The sequence below is a fragment of the Plecotus auritus genome, assembly GCF_963455305.1.
Source record: "Plecotus auritus genome assembly, chromosome: 6".
In the NCBI taxonomy this organism is placed as follows: domain Eukaryota; kingdom Metazoa; phylum Chordata; class Mammalia; order Chiroptera; family Vespertilionidae; genus Plecotus; species Plecotus auritus.
Window position 1 is genome coordinate 93,063,790 of NC_137773.1, and position 26,753 is coordinate 93,090,542.

The 26,753-nt window shown below is 53.8% G+C and overlaps 2 protein-coding genes across 2 annotated transcripts in view; one reads left to right on the forward strand and one right to left on the reverse strand.

Annotated features, from left to right (window-relative positions):
• BRME1 (break repair meiotic recombinase recruitment factor 1) overlaps positions 1 to 3,237 on the forward strand; it is a 22,966-nt gene extending 19,729 nt beyond the window's left edge. The window contains 4 exon segments of the mRNA XM_080672479.1: positions 257 to 345; positions 2,552 to 2,644; positions 2,980 to 2,998; positions 3,000 to 3,237. Of these exon segments, the coding sequence (XP_080528605.1) occupies positions 257 to 345; positions 2,552 to 2,644; positions 2,980 to 2,998; positions 3,000 to 3,134 (336 nt within the window). The 3' untranslated portion in view covers positions 3,135 to 3,237.
• Positions 3,238 to 5,522: 2,285 nt separating this feature from the next.
• On the reverse strand, positions 5,523 to 8,834 carry NANOS3 (nanos C2HC-type zinc finger 3). Its single transcript, XM_080673967.1, has 2 exons — positions 7,962 to 8,834; positions 5,523 to 5,847 (listed from the first exon to the last, which is right to left on the reverse strand). The coding sequence occupies exons 1-2, from the start codon at positions 8,422 to 8,424 to the stop codon at positions 5,780 to 5,782; spliced, it is 531 nt and encodes a 176-aa protein (XP_080530093.1). The 5' UTR covers positions 8,425 to 8,834; the 3' UTR covers positions 5,523 to 5,779.
• Positions 8,835 to 26,753: the final 17,919 nt, after the last annotated feature.

Consider the following 26,753-nt stretch of genomic DNA (forward strand, 5'->3'; position numbering starts at 1 on the left):
GCAGCTTGTTGGGAGGTGCAGGGCCCAGGAGAGACAAGCAGGGTCAGGCCCAGTGGTTACCCTGTCTGCTCTCTTTCTGAGGGGTGATGGCAAGAGCAGCCCAGCTGGTGGCCCCCAGGTCTAACCACTTTTCCTCCAGCAGTTCCAGCCTTGGTGTTCCTGCCGTGGCCAAGGGGCACTGAGACGTTTCCTGTGTGACTTTCCTTTCCTGTCCTGTGCAGGGCTAACTGGTCACAACGTGTGCTCTCTTTTCCAGTTGTTTCCTGCAGTGAGTGGGGTGGGCCCTTGCTGGCCTGGCACCAGCCTAAGTACTGAAGGAGGCCTCCTCATCGAGTCCCAGCCAAGGTAGGCCAGGTGGGAGGCCACCCCAGGACCCTCATCTAGAGGGGAGGGGGGTCCTCCCTTTAGAGAGGGAGTGTCACTGCTTTCCTGGCACTGATCTGCCATGATCTCCCCGTCCCCCCCGCCCCGCCGCCAGCCCTGTGAGCTCCCATTTTGCTGATGAGGCGGCCTGGCTCTCCCTCACTGGGCCTCGCATTCCTCAATCCAGTAAGGGAGCTGAGCCTGTCCTTCAAACTGCATGTGTGTCTCCCGGCTCCCCTGCAAGTGGAGAACTGGTCACCAGCCATCTGCACCCAAACAAGCATCTCTCCCAGGACCCCTGGGGGTGGAACCCTGGTTTTGTGGGGTTGTTTGAATTCAGTGTGTACATTTTTCTGGAGAAAAGGTCCAGAACTTTCCCTGAATCCCCTCAGAGCGGGATGGCTAAGAACCATTGACCAAGCCGATCTTCTTGGGGGCGGAGGTCCCAGTTCTGGCCCAGGGTGGGTCCTCCTCACTTCCCACTTGGCTCCAGGGCAGGCCACTTTCTCTCCCTTCGGCAGGCAGGCCACTGGGTGCACTGTCTCTCCACCCAAGGAGTGTGCGTGTGTGGGACGAGGGTGTCCTCTTCCCTTACTCCAGAGGCTCTCACAGTCTGTCATCTCCCTCCAGTCCTTTCTCCCGGCCCTGCCAGGGACAAGCACTGGGTGGCCATCCTCTCCTGTTATAGGCCTCTCTGCAGAGGCAGTGCCTTATCAATTATTTATGGCCAAAGCTTCCGTGTTTGTCTAGCAAGTGTGGAGGAGGGGCTAGGGGGTACAGCCCTTGGCAAGTTTTTTCTGTCCCTCATCCTCCTCCTCCTCCTTCTTCCTCCTCTTCCAACTCTCCTCCTCCTCCTCCTCCTTATCCCTCCTCCCTCCTCCCCTTCTTCCCTCTCCTCCTCCTCTCTCCCCTTCCTCCTCTCTCTCTCCTCTCCTCCTCCTCCCTCCCCTTCTCCTCCTCTTCTTCTTCCTCCTCCCCTCCTCCTCCTCCTCCCCTCTCTCCTCCTCCTCCCTCCTCCTCCTCCTCCTCCTCCAGGGATAAGGTAGCATGTTTTTGCCCTCTTCCCTTGCATAAGCTTTGTCTCTAGTACCTGTTGTACTAGGACACACACACACACACACACACACACACACACCCTGCACAAGTACCAGAGGCCATTCAGTCAAAATGACCCCACCATTGTTTGAGCAAAGAGGAGGGAGAATCGTGTCTCAATCTGATGTCCTTGCTGGGCGATGTGACCCCACATGAACATCTGGAAGACCCCCAGGGCAGGGCCTGGGGTGATGGCCCACGGTGAGTAAGACACAAAGAAGCTAAGGCCCAGGTCAGCCAGCCATCTTGGGTGACCATGGCAGGTGGAGCAGAACACAGATCCCGTAGTGAAAGACCAGGAGGTGCTGCCATGTTGGGGTCTGGTATGATTTGGGGAGAGCTGTGTGGCTGGAGGCCAGGAGGACGACCCTCTGTCAGCACCCGCAGGCCACACGTTAGATACAGTGGGTGCTGTGGCACATCCACCCCTCCCATAGAGGTTAACGCCATCCAGTGCCGGCTCTTCCGGGAACTGCTCTGGGCACTGGGCAGGCAGCGTGGGACAGGACAAAACATGAAGCCACCATCTGCTGCACGTTGGGTGGGGGGCAGGCAGGGTTGAGAGAGACGAGCAAATTAGATAAGCAGGTGGCAGAGTGTTAGGGAGAAAAGGTCAGTTGGGGAAGAGGTTAAAATTTTAACTCAGTGATCAGGGAAGTATTCCCCCCAACCCCCCTCAAGAAGGAGACATTTGCGAGAGAACATTCCAGAGCCCTAAGAGGTGCTCAGGGGAAAGGCCAGGAATTCATCTTTGTGGCTGGAGGGAGGGCAGGGACGAGAGGGAGGAGATGGGGTCTGGAGGGGGCCAGCAGATGGTGCGGTGACCATTTTCATAGCCCTCCACCCCATACTGCGTGGGAGACAAGCTGTAGGGGCAGGAGCTGGGGGTCTGGGGAGACTGGGTGGAGAGAGGTGGCTGGATTCTGGGTGTGCTTTTGGTAATCGATCCAGCTGGGTTGGCCATCAGAGCTCTGCCCACAGTAGCTTAATATCTGGGAAGCAGACAGCTGAAGGCCCAGGTGAAAGCGCCCCAGAATGGTGTTTGGTGGAGCTGCCTGCTGAGGTCAGGCCTCTTACCTTCCTTTCCCTCCAGTTCCCAGAAGGGGATCAAGCCCTGTGAAGCCACCAGGATGGAGGACGCAACAGATACCATGCGCGGCCTCATTATTGAACTCTCCAACCTGAAGTAAGAGGGGATGAATAGGACAGGCAGTGGGATGGGAAAGCCAGGTGGGGCAGCAAGGAGGAGGCCCCCCACAGCAGCCCAGACCTCCCATCAAGGGCCTCCAAAAAGTATCACTCCTCCTCCTGGGCTCTCTCCTATTACAGCATAGATTCATCCTTTACAGAATTGTTTAGGTTCTAGAGAGGGCCTGGGACAGTCAGTAGTCCACTCTGTAACGGGTTGATTCTGATTGTGCATGTGTGTCTGTGAGGTTGTGTGAGCCTCTGTGAGAATGTGCAAGCAGGAGTGTGAGGTGTCCTGCTCTGCCTCATAGTCAAGCCAGCATTTTCCTGCAGCCGGCTGATCATGAATGCCCAACCGGGACCTGGAAGCATTCAAGCGCCTCAACTACCGGAAGGCAAAGCCTGCAGGGAAAGCCCCCATGCCCTACACATCAAAGGGGGCTGGGGGCTCTCTCCCTCGAGGGGAGCAACCCTGGAGGGATTTGTAGATGCTTCCAAAATGGGGAAGCTGGGGGGACTGTGTGTGCAGGGCTTACCCCTCCCATGGATGTATGTTTTGTTCAAACCCTGGCCCCCAGAAGTGCCTGATGTTCCTGCCACAGAGCTGTCAACAATCCCCCTGCAGACACCCGGAAAGCCTTCAGTCCCTGAGATTGCTCCTGGTATTTTGTTACCCCCTGGTACTTTGTTACCCCCAAGATGCTCCAGCGGGTCCTAGTGGGCCCCGGAAACTGTCCTTCAGCCAACCTGGAAGTCAGCCTCCCCTGGGAAACCCTGGAGGCCCCACTAGAATCCACAGCGGCCCTCTGGAGTCTGTATGGGGAGGGAACCTGCTCCCCCAGAGGCTGAGGCTGCAGGGGGAGGTGGCAGCGGGCTGGGGCCCCAGGAGCAGGGCCCAGAGCCACCCAGATGTTTATCTGGGTTTGCAAATTTTGGCTCCTTAGCTGAGGTTATGGCAGGTTCAGAATTTGTTTCTTTCCAGAAGGAAAAAGGGCCCCCTTTGTTGGTTGTGCGTTTGTCTTTCTCTGGATTTCCATTTTATTTATTTTGGGAAGAGCATTAATAAATGATTCCCTAGCAAAGCCCCAGGACCTGTTGTTTGAAGGTTGAAGCCTTTGGGTTCCTTGATATTCGGCCCACAAACCTAACTGCCTCTTTCCCCTTTTGCTTCTCATCCTCCCTAGGAAGGCAAGTAGGGCTATTGCTGGGACACAGGTCAGGATATCCCCACGAGTTCCCAAGTGTGTGGGATTCCCTGGGAGCGGGTGGCTGTGTGGGCCCGTTGAGGCACCCACACCAGCATCTGCGAGGCAGTGAGCCCACAGGACTCACCTGGAGAGGTGTTTTTTCCCAGTGCTCAGTGGCCCTGTATGTTCTCCGTGAGATAAGTTGCTTTGAAGCCCCAGACCAGAAGGAGGCAGTCCTGGGGGGTTGTTATTAAGACAGGATATCACGGAGGGGTCACTGCACACCTCATCCCCCATAAGCCTGACCACAGCCACCAAGGTAGCATCAGAAGCAGCCCCAGACACTGCCATCAAACCCATTGCCTCCACAGTACCCTGGGCAAGGCCTCAACTGCCTGACCTCCCCCCCCAGGGCACAGTCAACATAGTCCCATTCTTGCCCCCACCCAGAAGGGCTTGGTGCAGACTCCATGGCCCCAAGTCACTGGGGCATTTCTCAGAAAAAAAAGCTATTTCTATTAAATTGGTCACTACCAGGTGGACCAGACCTGTCCTTTTATTCGTGGCTCTGCTAGTGACTCCTACACCCAGACTCCTAGGGCCATGGCAGAGTACCCTTCCCACTGCCTTTGTACACCCTGGGAGACTCCATTCAGGAGGGGAGCAAGTCAGATCAGGGTCCCCTTTCACCTTTCCTTCCTCGACCCTGCCAGGACATGCCAGTTTGTCCAAGCCCCAGGAGCTCTGCCCTTGGCAGTACGCAGCCTAGGCAGCAGACTGTCTTCAAGGGCAGGCTCCCATCCCAGACTCTCCTTCTGGGTGGCCCCAGTTCAAGGGCAGAGTGGACCTGCAAAGTCTAAATCCTGCCTCCACCCATCCCTGGGAGAAAGACCGTGTGGGTTGGAGATGGAGGCCAGCATCTTGACTTAGGGAAATGTGGATGGACACTTGCCACCTACCAGGGAAACAACCTCTGGTGATGGAGGAGACAGTCAGGGGTAGGTGTTCCTCTGAGCACCCCCCTTCCCAGGAGAACTGGATCACAATCCCTGGGTGGGGAGGACTCTGTATCTCCTACGCTTGCCGAAGCAGATCCAAATTGCCTCCACAGTACCCTGGGCAAGGCCTCAACTGGCTGACACCCCAGGGCACAGTCAACATAGTCCCATTCTTGCCCCCCACCCAGAAGGGCTTGGTACATTGACTCCATGGCCCCAAGTCACTGGGGCATTGTGGTGTGATGTAAACATTCACCCATGGTGAGGACAATGGAGGTGAGGGAGGCTTGGTCTAATTGTCTCTCCATTTCTCCCCTCATATCAGGTCCTCACCCCCAGCATGTGAGATTCCACCTATTTGGCATGTCAATATGTGAGGGGTGGCTGAAAGGGAATTTGAAAACGTCAGAAAAAGTGCCAAATATGCCAGCAGCAGAAGTCGTGCCCAGAAGTGCCAGGAAAGGAGCCACCTCACAAAGCCCCACAGCCACCCTATGGTGCCCACTCCCATTCCTCTGCTCTCCCCCGCCCCCAGCCTCAGGATGAACTGAAATCCAAATAGCAGTCGGGAAAGTGGGAGTCACAGGAACATGTGCAGGCTAACACAGCCAGGAGAGAAAAGAGGTGCCCCAGCCCCTCCGAAGCTGTTCCCACTACCCTGTCTCAAGACCAGCCTCATCTGACCACTGATCCATTCATAGCATTTATTGAGAACTGACTGGGCGCCCAGTGTTGGGGAGGGAGGGCAGGTTGTCTGGCGGCCACCTCCTTCCTCACAGGGCTCTTCCGGTCATGTTTCCAGGCGCTGCTCCCTCATTCAAGCCCCAGGCTGGGGGAAGGGTTCAGGGGAGGGTCCTTGCCAGATGCATCTTCCCTGAAATCCAGCCTTCAAGGAGTCCCCAGGCTAGGGGAAGGCAGCATCCCTGGCGTCCTCCCCGCACCTGCCTTCTAGGCAGAATTGGAGGGGCAGCAGGAAGAGGGCGAAGGTCCAGACGACTTCCTGGCACCTTTGGAACCTGAGTTCAAAAGCGGAGGGGGGAGGAGAAAAACAATAATAGGCGATGATTCATGTGGCCAAAGTACCAGTTCAACCTACAGGGCTGTCAAGGCTCTGGCGCCACCCAGAGGCTACTTGTGGGACAGCACCCAAATAACATTCCTGGACCAAGTCAAGCCCAGGTGAGACCCAGAAACGACACAGCGCAAAAACCCCAATTCCGTCCTGCGGTGCTGCCCCCTCATGCCAATAGGCCTGGGGACCCCGTATTTGTGATACCTAGAGTGTTACCAGGGTAGCAGGCGTCCCCGCAGCCCTTTTACGCCAAGGGATGTCTCCCTCACCCTTCACTCCATACCCTGGGAGGTGAGTGTTCCTGCTCCCTCAGAATTAGAGAAAAGGAAGATTCTGAGACCATCATCTCATGTGTCCCCTCAGCTTCCTGCACCTCCAAGTTGGACCTCACTGAACCTCACAGGGATACTGTCTTCTCCTGGAGGCAAGCTCACTCTTTTAAAATGTTCACTTCGCAGCTGTGGGGACAGGGTGGGATCCTCCTTCCAGCTCACCATGCTCAAGGAGCTCAGTCTGATGGGAGGTAATCCCCACCCGCAGTACCCAAGTAGCGACACTGTCCTGTCAGAACCCCTTCCTGTGTCCTGGCCAGTGTGGCTCAGTTGGTTGGAGGGTCCTCACATACACCAAAGGGTGGTGGGTTCCATTCCTGGTCAGGGCACATACCCAGGTTGTGGGTTTGACCCCCAGTCGGGGTGTGTGCAGGAGGCAACCAGTCGATGTTTCTCCCTCACACTGATGTTTTTTTTTTGTCTCTCTCACTCTACCTTCCTCCCTCTAAAATCAATAATTTTTTTAAAAAAATAGCCCCCTCCTCTGTTGGCTGACTACCCCAGAAAGTCGCTGAAATGGATTTGTCCTTTAAAACCCCACCGGAGCTGAGGTCTTTTGCATCTGTTCTGATAACTGATGTCGTTTAAGCCCAAGCTACTCAAAGCCTACATGGTCTGTGGCCTGGCAGCGTGGCCACCTCCTGGGGAGCTGGTTAGAAATGCAGCTGCTCAGGCCTCACCCAAACAAACTTGTGAAGTGTGACCCACATTTGATGAGCAAGATCAGAGGGGTGGGCCATGCAGGTGAGGAGACTGGGCTTGGACCTCAGGGAGACTCCAGCGCAGCTCGCGCCTAAGCTACAGCCCCAGATGCTCTAAGGGGGGCTGCTCCCACACAGCAGACTCCCCTCCAACCTGACATTTCCCTGGGCACTGGGCCATTCCCTCTTGCCTGCCTTGGACACCTCTGCCTAGAGAACCAGCTGCTTTCACCACTCTCAAATCCATCTACCCGCTTAGCCACACTCTTAACACGCATACCTGGTCTTGCCACTTCTGTGTGTTCCTGCTGCCCAAGTCCAAGCTCTTTAATGTGACCCACAAGGCCCTAAAGGCCCTTTGGCTTGTCCCCAAATCTCTGATACCTCCCCCTTCACCACAAAATCACACACTCTCCATCCCTAAGTTCCTGAACAAGCCCCAGAGCCTGGCCCACACTTCCAGCTCTCCACCAAACTGAATTAGGCTTCCTCCAGGAAGCCCTCCTGAATCCCCTTATCTGGATCAGGTACTTTCTCTAGACTCCCTCATTCAGTGTCTGTCACCTGGTGTTTTAACTGCTGCTCTTCCATCTATCTTGTCCACCACTAGCCCAGCCCAGCACTTGGCATAGAACAGGCACACAAACTACTAGCAAATGAGTAAGAAATAAGGAAGCTAGGGTTCAGAGAGTCTGAGCAACTTCTCTCCTCAGAGCCACGCAATGTCAAGCCCTTGCTGTACCTATCCCCAGATCCCACTGCTTGCTAATCCCCATGGCTTCCATGCCAGGTCGCCTGAGCCTGGGAAAGGATGGCATTTCCCCCAAGGGCCCAGAGAGGGAGAGTCCTTTTCCCACGACTGCAGAGCAAAGTCAAGCCCCAGCTGACCCACACTGGGCAACACTTCTAGAATACTGTCCTAAGGTTTCTACGCAGATTCTCTACCCCAACCCTATGAGGTGGGTACTGGGGTTAATCCCACTTAACAAAGGCATGCCCCCTTCACAGTGGATTTCCCCAGCCACCTGCACTGGCTCCTCCTCCTCCTCCTCTACGGTGACTGGAGTCCTGTGTCCTCGCCTTGTCAGACCGGGCCAACTTCTTGCCTGCAGAGTTGCGGGTGGTGTAGCTGTAGACAGAGGTGTAGCCTTGGCCGGTGAGTGGGCAGAAGCGGCGGGTGTGGGCTCGATCTCTAGTGGCACCGCACTGGGGGCACACGTAGTCTCGAAGGATGGGGCACAGCACCCGGCCCGCCTCGTCCTTGAGCACGTGGGACTGGTAGATGGCCCGGGACTCGCCGTTGTGTTTGCAGAAAGAGCACAAGCGTTCTGGAGCCGGTGAGGGTTCCGGGCTGGACCTCTGATCCCCTGGTCCTGGCACTGGTTCTGGCTGGGGGTCCAGCCTGGTCTCAGGCTCTTCCTCCCCACGCAGAGCCCCCACCAGACGTGCCAAACCCAGGTAATCTGTCCACAGGTCAAAGGTCCCCATGGCTGGGCAATATGTGCCAGGCGTTGGGGCAGAGAGAGAAGAAACCCTGCCTGCCCCAAGCTCGTCCTTCTCCGCTTCCTCCCTGCCCCTCCCTTCCCCTCTCCGGAGCCTAGGAGTCTGGGCTGTCAGTTCCCTCCTTATACCTCCAAGGGGTTGTGAAGGGGGAGGAACAGCCTGTGGGAGACTTCTTATTGTCACAGGGGGTCTAGCTGCTGCTCCCTGTAAATGCACCTGCCAAGATGTGCGGGTCTTTGGGTGGGGCAAGGGGGGGATACAGGACACAGTCTGCAAGGGGCATCTGCAATTTAGAGCCACATACCCCACCCAGAGGGTGTTTGGAGGGCTACTCCCAACCCCTCCTTTGAGGAGGCCTGCCACCCTGCCCCACAGGATTTTGGGTGGGAGGGTGGGTAGTGTTGGAAGCCCTGCCTCAAGATAAGCATTGATGTAACCTGTAACTTAGTAATTGCTTTCTTCCTTCCCCTGGGTTGGGGGAAGGGCCAGGTGCCCCTGGGCCTTTTGGGAATGGGGAGTGGGGGGGGGGGGTGGACAGGGACACCTGAAGATTCTCCAAATGTCCCTGGAAGGGGGGTGGTATCTGGCTGTCAGCCCCCAGCTCTGGTCTGCCTTAGGGTGTTTTCACACCTATTGTCCCCCACTTAATGGATGAACAAACTGAGGTATGAAGCCACCTGCCCCTAGGGCTATTCACAAAGACTAACACAAAAGTCTGCCTTCCCTCATCTACTTATTGGAGCCCCCAAGGCTAGGTGCTGGCCAGGCAGCCGGTTCTGTCCCTGGGGTGGTGAGGGGGTGCAATGGGGAGGTTGGGAAGAGCAGAGGCCAGGTTGGGCTAATGGGAGGACCCCCAGCACTCACCAGCATCTTGATCTTCCCTCCCTCAAATGAGACCTGTCAGTCTCAGGAGGATGGAGTGTGCCCAGGAGACACACAGGTGGGGCACATACATGCAGGGGAGTGATCAGCCAGCACCAAGGTGCTAGGTGGGCGATGGAGGGTGTGGGCAAGGAGGGTGAGAAAGCTGAGCCCAGGAATTGGACACAGAGGAGAAGGCCCCATTCACTTATTCTTTCAAGAACCGTTTATGGAGCCCTCAGGGAGCAGAAGGATTTTTAGCTGTCCAGCCCTTCCAACCCTCCAGGATTTCTTCCCCAAATCCAGCTTGTGTCCATTAGGACCCCAGACACCAGCCCTTCCAAGTGGTGAGAGGCTGGGGTCAGGGCAAGGTACAGGCTGAGCAATTTGGGGGGGAACCCATGGTGGGTCTTGTCCCCCCAGCCCACTCCCCTCAGGCTGTGTGTGGCCCAGCCACAGTGACATTCATCCCTCGGTGGGTCTGGCCTCTGTCCTCACAACCCACCGACAACAATGAATGTTGATTGTGACTTTCTCTGTGGCCTAAAGGAGGGGATGTGATCAGGTAGGACCCGCCCCCCAGATCTGGAAGGTAGGGTCACGATGGCTGGACGGCACTTCCAGGCCTCGGGGTCCACTCAACGGTCGATGGTTTGCCTGAGCTGCCCAAACTCACCGACAGGTTGAATGTTCCCCCAAGCCCTTGGCGACTTCTTGGTGGTGGTGATGGTGATGGTGGTGTGTCCCAGAGTAAGAGGGTGAGGTGCAAGGAACCAGAGAGGTGACGGAGGGAGGGACCTATTGACTCATTAAGTAAGCAAACAGTTCCATGACCTGGAAAAGCATGACATTAATATAACTAGTTGTAACAGTAGATGTTTATGTAGTTTTGCTACATGGATGTAGCAATGCTGGGTGCTGGGTGCTGGGCTCCCTGCTTCATGCATGTACTCAAATCATCATCAAAAGGGCCCTAGGAAGGTGCAGATGTGGCACATTCGTCAGTGTGGAAGACTGAGGCCAGAGGGCACTACTCCTAGTGGCCCCAAGATGTGTCTGGCTGCTTTGCTTGGGGGGAAGGGGGGGGGCATCATTCAACAGAGAGATAAACAAGTCATTTTAATACAATGTATACCTTCCACAAGCCTCACTGTGTTTCTGGGCACAATTGTTTATGAAGCACAACAACCCCTGGGGGTCCTCAGCCTTCACTTTGCAAATGCAGGGCCCACAATGGGGTGGCGGCCAGGCCCACCCTTTGGTCCACTTGCCCACTGGACAGGGGAGAAGCGAGAGGATGTCAGGGGATGCCTGGTGCCCTTCTGCAGGGTCTCAAGGCATCTGAACTCAGGCCCTTGGTGATGTAGCCGTGCAAGGTCGCTCACCCTCCAACCTCAAAGTACACTGCGGGCAAACAGCTACTTGGACTCCAACTGCAGCAAGATGCTGCCCCCTCCTCATTTCCTCCCGGTAAAAGGGCTTCCAGTCCTTCCCTCCAGGGGCCGCCCACAGTTGGGTGCCCATCCCCTGGGAGGGGCGGGGGGGAGGCACGCGCAGTCTCTAGGGAGCTGGCCGCCACCCGGGTCTACAGACTGCGAGGTCGACCTGGAGAGGTTTCTTCAAATTTCCAGCCCCCTCCGATTTCACTCAGGGGAATGTGGAGCCCCAAAGGGGCCTTGTCATAACCCTAAGGAGGATCAGGGACCCCGAGTATGATGAGTCTGAATAAACCCTAAAATGTCCCTGATGTAGTTGACCTGAGCGAGCACAGCCCCTCAAACCCCTCCCTGGAGACCCCACCCAGATCCTTCCCCAGGAGACCCGCCCCTCTAAAGCCACCAACCCTGGCCCCTCTGCAAGGCCCGCCCCCTTACAGCCCCCACATATTGCCAGTCCCTAGGTGCCTCCTTCTAAAGCCCGCCCATATCGATTCCCATGGAGCTCCCACCAAACTTAACCCCGTAAAACCTGCCCCCTAAGCAGGTCCTCAAAAAGCCCAGCTCCCCTAAAGGCCTCCTCCCAGGCCCCGCCCTCTGATCCTAACCCTTGTGGCACCCCACATTTTGTCGGCCCCAGGAGGGGCCAAGGTCACAGAGGCCAGCCCCTAGGACCCGCCTCTAGAACCCTCCTGCCTAGACTCCCATGGACCGTGACCCTAGGAATCCCCAAGGCCGCCCCCTTGGAGCCCAACACCCTTCAGTTCCGCCCCGACAAGGACCTGCCTGCCCCTAAACTGGAGCCCCTCGGAGCCCGACCCCAGCAAGACTCGCCCAGGAAATTTCCCCAACTCATGAAGCCCTTTCCCCTAAGCTGGTCCTCTGGTCCCACGCCGGGGTCCAATCTAGTTCGCACCCCTTTCGGGAGCGCTAGGTGGGGCGGCCTCCCAGTGGTCCATCCGCCCAGCCATCAGGGCCCCATTCAGAGGTGGGTGGGCCGCGGCCCGGACTCCTCCCCTTTTCTCCTGCCTTGGGGATGGTAGTCCTAACGAGAGAATGCCTAGAACCCTGAAGGGGGGGAGGGGAGGCCTGGAGGGTGGGTTGGGAGGGCAGAGATATAATAATAATAATAATTCTTTACATACATCACCCTATTATTAGGATACTCATTTTATCGATGAGGAAGGTGATGCTCTGAGAGTTTGGTAACAACTTTTGAGGTTCCTTGGTGACCATAAAGCTAGAATGCGAGGTCATCAGACGGGAGGCACTCTGACCACACTGAGGGTCCCCCTGAGACACCCTGTGCATTTTCTCCCTTAGTTTCCCTGAGGGCACTGGTCTTTTATTTAAGTAAAATTGTTGGATTTTTTAATTGATTTGAGAGCAAGAGAAACATCGATTTATTGTTCCACTTATGCATTCACTGGTTGCTTCTTGTATGTGCCCTGATGGGAGATGGAACCCACAACCTTGGCTTATCAGAAGGACGCTCTAAGGGCATTGATCTTGACCTACCAAAGAAGGAGGTCCCTGTAAGGGGTTTCCCCAAAATCGGCCAGGACAGGCTGGTCCCGGCAATCAGGAAGGCGGGACTGGTTAGGTGGGCGTGGCTCCGGGCCGAGGGGCGGGGCTGGAGAAGCTCAGCCGCGCCCCGTCCTGTGGGGAGGAGTTATCTGGGGCCTTTCCCGGTCGCTCTCCCTTTGTCTGCGGTGGTCTGCGAAGCTTCCCGCCCTCGCCCTCCGTGTCTGTCTGGGTCTGCCTGTCTGGGTCTGCCTGTGCCCCTGGCCGGCCTGTATTTGACTGGGTCTCCCGCTCTTCGAGTGCTCCTGTTCCTGGCTGTCTGGGTCCGCCTGTGGTTGTCTGGCCCTTTACACCTGATCTGTGTAGGCCTGCCCCCCTCAACGTCTGCATCTCACTGTCTGGACTTGGACCTTGGGGGGTGGGGGCCAACTGTTCCTCTGCCAAGTGTCCTGAGGCCTTCTGGAGGGCCCATTGGGCTTCCATCTGACTTTGAAGCCCAGCAGGGTGGGTGGAGCTGTCTCCTCCCACTCCCAACCATAGGCCCTGGTGCAAGGCAGGGGTGCCCTTCAGGGACATTTTGTCCCTCATTCCTCTTCTTCCTGGGACCCCCAGCCCTGCCACACCTGGAGGGGGGCTGGGAATGAGTGGGGTGAGGGGAGCCTTCCAGAAGCCACACTGGCCCAAGGCCCGCCCCCACCCCCACTCTGAGTTCCAGGAAGGCAGGGCAGCTGGTGCAGGCCTGGGGGTCAGGGTCTGAGGTGAGAGGGTGATGGATGCAGGCAGTTCTGCCATCAAGCTGAAGAAGGGGGAGCGTCTCTGTATGTATGTCATGCATGTGTTCCTGCACGTGTGTGTCCCTGTGTGCGTCCCAGTGTGCGTATGTCCTTGTGTGTGTGCATGGACCTGTGGGGAACATGGGGGAGGAGGTAGTCAGGGCCTGGCAGACAAAGAGCCCCTTATGAGGGTAAGGTGACAGCACACATGGGGGTTCCCAAGTGGGTTTCGGCTGATGGCCCAGACTGTCTAGACGGCGGGCAGGGGGCTCCTCTTTTCCTTCATAGCTACATGGTCTCTCAGGTTCCCACTCTGCCATCGCCATGCCAGCGCCTGGCTTCCTCTGGCTGCTCAGGCCTTTTCATGCGGGGTCCTCAGACGAAGGGCTCGTCTGTCTCACCCAGACCTGGGGGTGGGCAGAGGGCCAGCAGCCCAACTTTTTTCCCAAGCCCATCAGGGCTGGGGTAGGGAAAAAGCTCTTCTCCACGGTTAGGGCCTGGGGCCGGTTGATGGGAAATTTAGATGCTTCTGTGACTCAGGGTGCAGGGCAACCCTGTGCCTACGTCAGGTGGGTTCCACCGGAAAACACAGGCAGCAGCTGCCTATGGGCCTGTTACTGGGGAGCTGCACTGGTTTGGGGTCCTAGCTATTCAGGTGGGCAATTCTGGATGTCTGTAAATCCAGGTGGGCATGAGCAGCTGTCTCTTGTGCCAGTTGTGTGTATATCAGTGTGTGTGTTGGTGCTCCTGTGGGCTTATTTGTGTATGGATGTCAGTGTAACTGAGTGCATGTCAGGCTAGTTGTGGGTAACTGCAGGTAGATATGTGAGCCAGTGTATGTTGGTGTCTGGCATATGTCAGTGTCACTGAGGGTCACTGTAGTTTGGGTGTCATCCAATTGTTGGGTCCCCTGCCTCCCTTACTAAAATGTCAGCTCCAAGAGGCAGGGATTTTGATCTCTCGTATGCCCAGCACTAGAATGGTGCCTGGTATATAACAGATGCTCAATAAACAAGCATTGGATTTACGGCCATCCAGGTGACTGGATTTCGGAGTGTCCCTGTGTCATTTTCCCTGTGGATCTGTGTGTGTCATTGTACATATGTTATTTTCTCTGAGTGTATTATTGCAGGTGTCCAGGTGTATAATCAAGTGTATGGGTGTAGGTATTGCTGGAAGGTTCATATCTATTTGTGGGTGACAGTGTCATAATGGGTGTCTAGGAAGATCGTTTTACCATGCGCAACCATGTGTCAGCATGTGTTGCTGTGTTATATGTGTGTCTGTCTGGATTAATATAACCGGATATCAGCATCTGTACAGGCCTGGTACCATCTGTGTGTGTGTGTGTGTGTGTGTGTGTGTGTGTGTGTGTGAGGTTGCCTGGATGACTGGGTGGCTGTGGGTGTGTCCTTGCTTGGGCAGGCACATGCATGTCCATGTCTATGTGTCTATCTGTACTTTTTTCAGGGTGTTTAACATATCTGTGGTTGATCTGAGTAATGGGGATGTTGTATGTCTGTATGTTCTGGGTGACAGCCGGTGGGTGCCCATCCAAGTGTCTGTGTGTGAGGTAGAGAACTGTGTTATATGCAAGGCTGTGTCTATGCCATGGCCACCGTCAGTGTTTTCACAGGATGTCCCCATCACTGTGGGTGATGTGAGCGCCCAAGTGGCAGTGTTACTGCAGGTGATGTGTATGTGCATGTGTTTATCAGCGTTCCTGCAGGTGATTTGAGTAATGAGGATGCTGTATGTCCGTGTGGAGTGTGTGAATTTCGGATTCTTCATCAGTGATTTGGGAATATAACTGTGGCCCTGTAAATGCATCTGTGAGCTGTCCAGGGCAGTGGGGCATCGGTGGGGAAGGAAATGGGGGACTGAAGAGTAGTGGGGTATGTGGGGGTACCTCACAGCTCCCATCAGTCCATGAGAGGTCTTCTCCATTCCTCCACCCCCAGCATGCCTTCTAGGGCAGTTCCCTGTGAAAGGGTCCCTGTCGCTTTAAAAGGACTCCCCAGCAGTGGGATTCGGGGCCATTTTTCCTTTTTAGGGCCAGTTTTGGAGGGCGTGTTCCTGTTGGCAAACCTTGGCCCCAGTAAATACCCTGCAGCCACCTCCGGTAATGACAGACTGGCAGGGAGCACGAGGAGGGCGCCGCGGCAGCCCCGCCGTGGCCGCAGCCAGGCCCGAGCAGGGCCCCCGCGGGGATCTGTCTCTGCAGGGCCCGCGCAGGCCCGCGCGCCCATGAACTTGGCCCGGGCGCCCTCCGGAACGCGCGCGCTGGGACGGAGCCTCTACCAGCCCTGCATTTGCGAGATCCCCACGCGCTCTGCGTCCCCAAGAACAAAGCTCGCCCCCGCCCTGTCTCCGGGCCTCCAGGCGGTCAGGTGTCAGGCGGACCGAGATCCCTACTCCCCTCATCATGCGTCCCCGCCCCTCGGGGGCATCTCGGCCGGCCCTCCCCCCACCGCGGGCGACCCCGGCTGGGGGCTTGAAGGCCTCTCCCCTTGGGGGGTCCAGTCCTCTCCGAGCCCCTGCTCGGGGAAGGCAAGAAGAAGAGATGCCGCTGGGGCCTCCCCGCCCCCTTCCCCGCCAGCCGCAACAATGGAGGGCCGGGCCGCAGAGGCCGGGACCCCCGCCCCGGGCCGGCAGCAGGTGCGCGAGGGGGCTGCGGCCCGGTCCCACCTCCTCCCCGCCCCGCCGCGCCCCGAACCCGCAGGCAGCCCCCGGCCCGCCCGGTGCCCGCGCTCACCTCGCTTTGGGCCGCCGCCGCGTGTCCCCTCTTGTTTCCAAAACCCGCCCGGAAAAGCCCCCCCGAGCCAAGACTCCGGCACGGGAAATTGCATTTCGGCGGCTCCGGGGCTGGGCGGGGGCTTCCCAGGCCGTGGGCAGGGGGAGGCGTTCGCGGGGCTCCGGCGCCGGCTCGAACCCGCGGCCACCGCCTCCCGCCGGCCCGCCCGCCCGCCAGTCTGTCTCGGTGACGTGCCCGCGCTCCCCGCCGCCGCCACCCCCGCCGCCCCCGCCCTCCTCTCTGCACCGCGTCGGGCGGTGGGTCCACCAGCCGTGGCCGTGTGCGCTCTGAGTCTTCCCGCCAGGCGCACCGGGACTCACGCGGGGATGCCCACGGGGCGCCAGGAAGCAGCTCTTGGGGCCCGCGCAGGAGACACGGGGGCGCGAACGGGCACAGGCAAGGACCGGGACGCACATGGGCCTCTAAAGCGAATGGGGAGCACACGCGCACAAAGGCACGCAGACCTCAAACACAGGGAAGGGCGTGCAAGGGGCTGTGAGACGCACACTCACGGGAGGGCGTGGCGGGACATGCAGGGGCACTGAGGCACTGATTACATGGGAATGTCCATAAAACCAAGCTGCACACCTAAGGGCAAACATACACATGCAAGATACAGACACTACATCCAAGGGGCAGGAGGAAGGACCTCAGAACTGAAATTGTATATACAGAGAGGAATCCAGGGACACATGCAGAAAATACTGAAACACACATACACAGACTCACAGGAATGCTCACAGACACTTAGATGCCCATGCAGCACACACAAGATACATAGACACAGAGGGATTATACATTGAATCCACATACCTCCCCCCCACCAGGTGCACAGTTGTGGGAACACCTGGACATACAATACCCCAACATACATAGACACAACATATGGATATACTAGTATCCTAATACATAGAACAGGAACACACCCATAGAGACATGCCAGGCACAGTCTCAGGGGCATATGCAGACACACAAAGTTCACAGACACACAAATATATGCACAATCACTCATGTACAAGGGCAGAAGCACCTAGAATTCAAAGAACCAAGACCCACACCCACAAAACCTCAGGTCCACAGGGGTCTTAACTAATACACACAAAAGTACACTTGGGGACCATCTCGTGTAGGCACGCACTGGCCAGGTGCACAGGCCACACAAAGACGGCGCACTAGAAAGTTGTCCAGCCGAAACCGGTTTGGCTCAGTGGATAGAGTGTCGGCCTGTGGACTGAAAGGTCCCGGGTTCGATTCCAGTCAGGGGCATGTACCTTGGTTGCGGGCACATCCTCAGTGGAAGGTGTGCAGGAGGCAGCTGATCGATGTTTCTCTCTCATCGATGTTTCTAGCTCTCTATCCCTCTCCCTTCCTCTCTGTGAAATATCAATAAAATACATTTTTTTAAAAAAAGAAAGTTGTCCATGGGTTGGGGCTCTCCTGATCAATCAGAGATGCTTATTCTGAGCCTCCATATTCACATACACAAGGTGCACAGAAACACACAGCAGGGTTCCTACACTGGCAGACATTCCATTCAGGAAACCACACACAGATTCTCCCACATACTTCCCAACACACACAGGCCCTGCCTACACCACATGCTGGTGGAGGGAGGTCACCTCAGGGCAGACCGTGGTGCCAGGCAGGGCCTCCCATTGGCTAGGGCTGAGTTGAGGGATTTCTCATTCTGTTCATCTCCTTCCCCCCAGCTGAGAGGGGGTCAAAGAAGCTTTTGAGCCCCCCTCCCCAAACCCAGGCTTTAACCTTTGTGGGGGCATGGTCATGCTCCACCTGGCTGTGTCTCTTCCATTCTACCCCCTCACCACAGTCCTGCCTCAGTTTCTCCTTGACGAGCCCCCTTTCCCTATGCCCTGCCCCCTTCCTTCAGGTCTCAGCCCAGAAAGGCAGCTGGCTTAGGAGAATGATGGGTCCAGGACCCCAGATTGAGGTCCAGCCCTACTCTGTACCTAACACCCCCTAAAAAAAAAAAAAAAAGGAGTATAGTTTCCAGGCGGAGAGTGGCGGGTAGCTGCAAGGAAGAGGATGGGAGTAAACAGTAATTGAGCCTCCTTGGGTGGGGTCAGGTTTATTGTTCCTCCTGTGCCTTCTCCTTTCAAACTGAAAAGGGAAAGGGGGTTGCTCTGGAATATACTACATTCATTCCCAGTCATCTTGGACTCTTGCCCAGCAGTCCAACGAAGTGGACAAGTGAGGCCCAGAGGGACTGCCCTTGCCCAAGATGGCACAGCCTGAAAGCCGGGATTCTGTGCGAGGCCTTTCCCCATCTTCGCTCTTGGATGGGCCTGAAAAAAAACACTCCGGCCGTCTCTTCTGCCCACTGAGCTTCCCACGACTACCAGCAGGGGGCAGCAAACGCCAGAGTCCTCCCCGCTGTGGGGGCGGACAGCCTCTCCTCTCCCTCTTCCTCCCGCGACCCCCGCCACAACACAAAAACTGAGGACGCTGCCTGGACCCCCGGGCTGGAATATCCACTGCCCAAATGCTCCGGCCCCAGAAGGAAGGAGCTCTTCTTAAGTAGAATCCCCTAGAACTAATGTCCCCACAAATGCCTCACTCGCACGTGGTGCCTCGTATCCTCTAGCTCAGCTCCTTATTGCTGCAACACATTGGCTGGGTGGGCAGCCTCTGCATTCCTGAACTGGGTCAGACTAGGAGAGAGAATTTCTGGAGCCCCGCCCAGTGGTCAGTCCTCCAAACTCGAGTCCTCGGACTATCGCCTCTGAGCCTCGCACGGGATGGGAGGGCTTCCCCCACTACCCCAGCAGTCTGGTTCCTTTGGGCGTGGGAACTGCTCACCCCAGCCCCCAGTTCCTGGGGCCCCTGCCAGTGCTGACTCATAGGGGACCCACCGCTGTGACTCAGCAGCGGCTCTTCCTGAACCTCTCCCCTAGAGAGTTCCAGCCGTGTCACCTCCATTCCCCTCTGGGGTCTCCTTAGGGACGCAGATGGTGGCCCTGCAGATATGTGAACCAAAGGCCCTTCTCAGTTCTGTCAACCCAGAGCCGAAGCCCCCAAAGCCCCCAAGACTGTGACCATGGGTGGATGTGCTGGGTCATGGGGCTGTGTGTGTCCAGATGTGTTTGTAGTTTGCACACTCAGAGAAACCTCAAGAAGGCAAGGCCCAGGCTGTGAGGGCCACCTTCCTCCGCAGCCCACTGGAGTCTGGGCAGGGACACTTCAGGGCAATATGAGGCTCTGGGCTGAAAGCTCATTCCTTCAACCACAAACCAGATTCTCCAGCCATCTTCCCGTCTCCGGAAATGGCAGCTCCAGCCTTCCAGATGCTGGGGCCAAAACCTTTTTTCTTCTTCTTTTTCTCTTCTTCTTTTTTTTTTTTAACGTTTTTATTTATTTTTATAGAAAGAGGGAGAGAGAGATAGAAACATCCATCAGCTGCCTCCTGCACCCCCTCTACTGGGGATCAAGACCACAACCCCAACCCAGACATGTGCCCTGACCTGGAATCAAACCAGTGACCTCTTGGTGCATGAGACGATGCTCAACCACTGAGCCACACCTGCCAGGCCCAAAACCTTTCTTAACAAATGCAATCCATTAACAAATTCAGTTACTGTCTCTCCTAAGGAATCTAAAATGTCACCCTCTTTGGGCCACCACCCTGCTCCAAGCCCCCATCATCTCTTTCCTGGACCAGTGCAATTATCACCTCCATGCTCTTCAGGCCTCAACCTCACCAGCCTGTTCCTGCACAGCGAATGTGAGGGCCTCTGTGAGCATCCTCGCCAGAATACGTCCTTCCTCTGCTCAGAACCTTCCATGGCTCCAATTTCTCTCACTCCAAAAGCTCAAGTCCTCCCCACCACCCTGCACACTCTATCCCATTCGTTCCCTGCCCTCACCTCCTCTACTCTCTCACTCACTCTGTTCCAACCACATGGACTTGCTCATTGTTCCTCAAACACACCAGGCATTCACAGTCTAACTCTAACCTCAGCGCTTTGGCACTGGCTGTTCTCTCTACCAGGGACTCTCTTCCCTCAGATACCCACATGGCTGCCTCCCTCACTTCCTTCAGGTCTCTGCTCAAATATCACCTCCTCAGTGAGACCCCTCCCCCCATTTAAAGTTGTACCTTCTTGCTTTATCCTGCTTTATTTTTTCCATTGCCCTGTTGCCTTTGACCACACTATATATCTGATTACATATCTTGTTTCTTGTCTGTCTCCTGTACTCACATGTCAGCTCCTCCAGAGCAGGAAGCCTTTTTTTAAAAATATATTTTTATTGCTTTCAGAGAGGAAGGTAGAGGGGGAGAGAGAGATAGAAACATCAATGATGAGAGTCATTGATCGGCTGCCTCCTGCATGCCCCCCACCAGGGACCTAGCCTGCAACCCAGGCATGTGCCCTTGACCGGAATCGAACCTGGGACCCTTCAGTCCACAGGCCAGCGCTCTATCCAATAAGCCAAACTGGCCAGGGCAAGAGCAGGAAGCTTTGTCCTGATCACTATTATTCACCGAGAGCAGAGCCTCAGACAATATTTGTGGCATCAACATATTGTAACTACCATGTTCCTGGCATGCTGGGGAACAAAATAGGTGTGGCATCTGCCAGTCACTGTCTGATGGGGGCACAGTCACATAGCTTGTTGAGGGCAATGAAGAGCATTCAGTAATGAGAGCCAGAAGCAGTAGAGTATACAGGGGAGGCATGGGGAGCAGTCTGGAGGATGGGGTATAATCACAGAAGGCTTCTGGAGGAGGCAAGGATCTTGGCAGCCACTGAGGCAAGTGGAGAGACCAGTGTGGCTGTCAAGAGAAGGGCAGGAACTTGGGGGACAAGTAGGAATGAACAGCTTCAGGAAGTAGGGCTTACAGGTCTCAGAGACAGACCACATGTGGGGGCTGAGAAACCAAGGAGGAAAGGTAGGGATCTCCTGGGGCAGGCTGACTTGGAGGCACCTGTGGGACACCAGGGAGTAGATGTTTGGAGAAGGGGTCATCAGAATGTTATGGCCAAAGCTGCGCCCCCTGAGAATAGCATTTGATTAAAGAAGACTGAAGAGGGGGAGGGACATTAGGAGAACATAGTGTCCCAAGGCCAAGGAGGAAGTGGGCAAAGGTGACAGATACTACATAAAGGCTGAAGACAGCAATGACTGAGAAAGGTGGTCTGACTTGAAAGCTTGGTGTCAGTGGTGGAATGATGTGGCCACTTGAGGAGTAGATGGGAAAGAAGGGAACGGAGGCAGGGAGCCCAGCGCAGCACTCTCCAAAAGAAGTTACCATGAACCAGAAATGCCAGCCGCCATGTGTGTCATTTAAAAATGTTTTAGTAGAAGGAGAAACTAAGATGGTGGCATAGGTAAACACCTGAACTGCTGCCTCGCACAACCACTTCAACACCACAACTGAAAGGCAAAACGGACATCATCCAGAACCACAGGAAGGCTGGCTGAGTGGAAATTCTACAACTAGAAGGGAAGAGAAAAGCACACTGAGACTCAGAGGAGCTGCGGAAGGCAGAGGTACGGAGGCACGCACACGTGGAGAGGGCTGGCAACTGCATATGCGGCTGGCTTTCTCAATCGGGAGGGAGACAAAAGCTCCCGACTGCTCTGAACTCCAGTTCCAGGTGAGACTCTGGGGACCCAGACTCATACAGGGAGAAACTGGACTGTCTGGCAGTGGGCAAAACTCGAGAGCGGCTTTCTCTCAGAGGTGCTTGCAGCGATTACTGCGGGACACTGAGACCCAGGAGCCTCTTAGGGCAGGGCTGACGGGAAGCCATTGCTGTTTGCTCCGCCCTGAGATCCCGCCCCACAAAGCCATTGCTGTTTGCTCTGCCCTGAGACTCTGCCCCATCCAAGCTGAGCACAGAGGCTTTTGCATATGAATGGCCTGGTCCTTTGAATTCTAAACTTACCTAACAAACTGCAGCAGAGTCAGTGAGACCCAGAACATCCAAAAGAAGGCCCAAGGCCCCGCAGCAGCTTGCATTGCTTCACAGCTGGGCCTCATCTGGGCACCTCCAAAACCCAAACAAAGAAGAGGAATCTGCAGATCTCTCCATAGCTCCTGCTGGGTGGCCTCAGGCAGAGGCTAAATTAGCACCTCCTTGGAGATCCAAGAACCAGTGTACCCAGGGGTCAGTGTGAGACCATCCAGATTACAACTCCTCAGATCCATAAGGGACACACTCAGGGGGCAGACTCAGTGAGCACCAAAGCCCCACTGAAGCAAGTCTTGTCTCATAAGGGTGTCTCCAGCACAGAAGTTCTCCCATCTTAGACACAGCTGATCCTCACAGCCAATTGGCCTGGAAGTCAATTCCTCCCAGTGATACCAACAACAATCAAGGCTTAACTACAACAAGACTGTGCACACAGCCCACAGAGGGGTGCACCAAGAGTGTCCACCTCAGCCAAAACCAGTTTGGTTCAGTGGATAGAGCATCAGCCTGCGGACTGAAGGGTCCCAGGTTCAATTCCGGTCAAGGGCACGTAACTTGGTTGTGGGCACATCCCCAGTAGGAGGTGTGCAAGAGGCAGCTGATTGATGTTTCTCTCTCATCGGTGTTTCTAACTCTCTATCCCTCTTCCTTCCTCTCTGTAAAAAATCAATAAAATATATTTTAAAAAAAAAGAGTGTCCACCTCAGGTAACTGGGGAGGCTGAGCCACTGGGCCCTATAGGACACCTAGCACACAAAGCCACTCTATCAACTCAGGGGAAGCAGCCAAAATGCAGAGACAAAGAAACAGGTCACAAATGAAAGAAATGGAGGAAAGCAAACGACTGGATATAGAGTTCAAAATCACGGTTATAAGGTTTTTCAAGAATTTCTAGAAAAGGCCGATAAATTTAGAGAGACCCTCGAGGATATGAAAAAGGACCAACTAGAAATTAAGCATACACTGACTGAAATAAAAAATAATATACAGAGATCCAACAGCAGACAAGAGGATCGCAAGAATCAAGTCAAAGATCTGAAATACAAAGAAGCAAAAAACACCCAACTGGAAAAGCAAAAAGCAAAAAGAATCCAAAAATATGAAGATAGTGTAAGGAGCCCCTGGGACAACTTTGAGCATACCAACATCAGAATTATGGGAGTGCCAGAAGAAGAGAGAGAGCAAGATACTGAAAACTTATTTGAAGAAATAATGACCAAAAAATTCCCCTACCTGGTGAAAGAAATAGACTTACAAGTCCAGGAAGCGCAGAGAACCCCAAACAAAAGGAATCCAAAGAGGACCACACCAAGACACATCATAATTAAAATGCCAAGAGCAAAAGACAGAGAATATTAAAAGCGGCAAGAGAAAAACAGTTACCTACCTACAAGGGAGCACCCATATGATTGTCAGCTGATTTCTCAACAGAAACTATGCAGGCCAGACGGGAGTGGCAAGAAATATTTAAAGTGATGAATAGCAAGAACCTACAAGCAAGATTACTCTACCTAGCAAAGCTATCATTCAGAATTGAAGGGCAGATAAAGAGCTTCACAGATAAGAAAAAACTAAAGTAGTTCATCACCACCAAACCAGTATTATATGAAATGCTGAAAGGTATTCTTTAAGAAGAGGAAGAAGAAGAAAAAGGTAAAGATAAAAATTATGAACAACAAATACATATCTATCAACAAGTGAATCTAAAAATCAAGTGAATAAAAAAATCTGAACAGAATAAACTGGTGAATATAATAGAATCAGGGGCATAGAAAGGGAGTGGACTAACAATTCTCAGGGGGAAAGAGGTGTGGGGGTATGGGAAGAGACTGGACAAAAATTGTTCACCTATGGATGAGGACAGTCGGGGGGTGGGGGGTAAGGGCAGAGGGTGGGGTGGGAACCGGGTGGAGGGGAGCTATGGGGGGAAAAAAGAGGAACAATTGTAATAATCTGAAGAATAAAGATTTATTTAAAAAATAAATAAATATAAATCAATGGGGAAAATAAAAATAAAATAAATGTTTTAGTAGGGAGGGTGGGGGTAAGGGGGAGAGATCAACCAAAGGACTTGTATGCATGCATATCAGCCTAACCAATGGGCACAGACACCAGGGGGGTGAGGGCATGAGCAGAGGGGTGGGGGGCTAATGGGGGGATAAGGACACATATGTAATACCTTAATCAATAAAGAAAAAAAACACACATTAAAAAAAAAAGTAAAAAGAGCCCTGGCCGGTATGGCTCAGTGGTTGTGCCATCCCATGCACCAAGAGGTTTGGGCTCGCTCTCCAGTAGGGTGTGTGCAGGAGGCAACTGATCCATGTTTCTTTCTCATCATGCTTCTCTCTCTCTCCCCCTTCCTCTCTCTCTAAAATCAATAAAACCATTTAAAAACATTTTTTTTTTTTTTTTTTAGTAGCCACATTTTAAAAAGTAAAAGATAGATGGCCCTGGCCAGGTAGCTCAATTGGTTAGAGTGTCATTCTGATCTGCCCGGTTGTGGGTTCTATCTCCAGTCAGTGCACATATAAGAAGCAACCAATGAATGCATAAATAAGTGGAACAATAAATCAATGTTTCTCCCTCTCTCTCTCTAATCAATAATAATAAATTTTAAAAAGTAAAAAGTAGAGCCCTAGCTGGTTTGGTTCAGTGGATAGAGCGTTGGCAGGTGGACTGAAGGGTCCTGGGTTTGATTCCAGTCAAGGGCACATGACCGGGTTTGCAGACTGGACCCCAAGTAGGGGGTGTGCAGGAGGGATTCTCTGTCATCATTGATGTTTCTCTCTCTCTCTCCCTCGCCCTTCCTCTCTGAATTCAAAAAGATATATTTTTTAAAAAAGTAAAAAGTAGGAAACACAATTTAGGTTGCTACCCAAATATGTTTCCCAAGCTCCAGCTCCTTTTTGTTCAAATAAATGCATTAAAAAAAAAAGTAGAAAGTAACAGGTAAAACAAATATTAATATTTGACTTACCCCACTGTATCCAAAATAGCCTCATTTCAACATGCAATCAAGATAAAAAGTATCAATGAAAGATTTCACATTATTTTAAAAAGAATTTATACTTACAACATCTCTCAATTTGGACGAGCCACATTTTGAGTGCTCGGTAGCCATGCGACAAACTCACTGGAATGTGCAGGTCTAGACAGAACCTGATTTTGCTTTTGTGTGACTCACCTCATTCACCTCTCCCTAATCCCAGCCCTATGAGATCCTGCCTTTATTTAAAAACTTGATATTTTGTTCAACCTGGATTTTTCGGAATAATTTTGATTTTCGAAAACATTGCCCTCAAAAAATATTTAATCTCCCCTACAAAAACTTGTACATGAGTGTTCACAGCAGCATTATTCATATTGTCCCCAAAGAGGAAACAACCCAAATGTCTATTGACTAATGAATGGATTTTTTAAAATGTGGGGTGTATATTTGGCAATAAAAAGGAATGAAATAATGAGACATGCCACAACATGAATGAACCTTGAAAAGTAAATGAAGCTAGTCATAAGGCACATTGTACGAGTCCATTCATACATAGGGACAAAGTAGATTAGGGGTGCCAGGGGCTGGGGGACAATGGGGAATATGGGGAATGATCATCAGTGGATACCAGGCTTTTTTTTTGGGTGGGGGGGTGATGAAAACGCTTTAAAAATTGATTGTGGGGCCCTGGCCAGTTTTGCTCAGTGGTTAGAGCGTCAGCCTGTGGACTGAAGGGTGCTGGGTTCAATTCCAGTCAAGGGCACATGCCTGGGTTGCGATCCCCAGTAGTGGGCGTGCTGGAGGCAAAGGATCCATGATTCTCTCTCATCATTGATGTTTTTATCTCTCTCCCTCTCCCTTCTTTTCTGTAATCAATAAAATATATATTAAAAAATTGATTGTGGGGATGGTTACACAACTCTGAATATACTAAAAACAATGCAATTATTTATTTTAAATAGGTCCACTATATGGTATGTAAATTTTATCTCAATAAAGCTGTTATAAAATACTTAATCTTTAAAGTATCTTTTTTTAATTGATTTTTTTTTTTTACAGAGAGGAAGGGAGAGGGATAAAGTGTTAGAAACATCGATGAGAGAGAAACATCAATCAGCTGCCTCCTGCACACCCCCTACTGGGGATGTGCCCACAACCAAGGTACATGCCCTTGACTGGAATCAAACCTGGGACCCTTCAGTCCACAGGCTGACACTCTATCCACTGAGCCAAACTGGTCAGGGCTAAAATACTTAATCTTGATTACTGTTTTGGTGCACACTTAAGTTTTGCGGCCCAGCCTTACTCTCCTCACCCTAGTCCCCACCCTGCTGTCCCTTCTACACCAAGCTCAAGAGGGGCAGCTAAGCCCTGGCCTGTGTGACTCAATGGTTGGAGCGTTGGTCCTCCAACCCAAGGGTCTCCGGTTTGATTCAGGTCAAGAGCACTACCTGGCTTGCACCACTCGTGGGGGAGGCAACCAATTGTTGTGGCTCTCTCACATCAATGTTTCTCTCTCTCTCCTCTCTCCCCCTCCTGCTCCCTTCCATTCTCTCTAAAATCAATGGAAAAAAGATCTTCCGGTGAGGATTAACAAAAAAAGGAAAAAGAAAAAGAGGGACCGCTAAGATGGGGAGAAGGCCTCAGGGTAGGCGGGGAGATGTGGGAAAGCCAGGGAGAGGTGGCCAGTTCAGCCCCGCTCCACACCGCACCTTTTTTCTTGTCAGCAGAGTGGCAGGCTCCCCTGATGGGAAAATGGTGGCTCTTTCTGGAGTGTCTACACAGCCTGATTCCAAGGGCCCCAGCCTGCCTGGCTTCCCAGACTGCCTGACTCAATTTGCCCACTGTATGCGTGTGACCCTCTGCTGTCCCCCAGTGACTCAGGCTGCCTGGAAGCCCCCTCCCTGGGGACGCTGGGCTGCTCATGGTGACTTTTCACAGACATGGCGGAAGCAGGCCAGCGCCTCCCAGCCCCAAGCGGGGCTGCTGGGGGCAGCC

What these genes read in the sequence shown, in the direction of transcription:
- NANOS3 (XM_080673967.1), bottom strand. Translation starts at nt 8,424, where the DNA reads ATGGGGACCTTTGACCTGTGGACAGATTACCTGGGTTTGGCACGTCTG. An exon ending in AGGAGGAGGAGCCAGTGCAG is followed by an intron (nt 5,848 to 7,961) that starts GTGGCTGGGGAA and finishes TTTTGAACTCAG; the next exon opens with GTTCCAAAGGTGCCAGGAAG.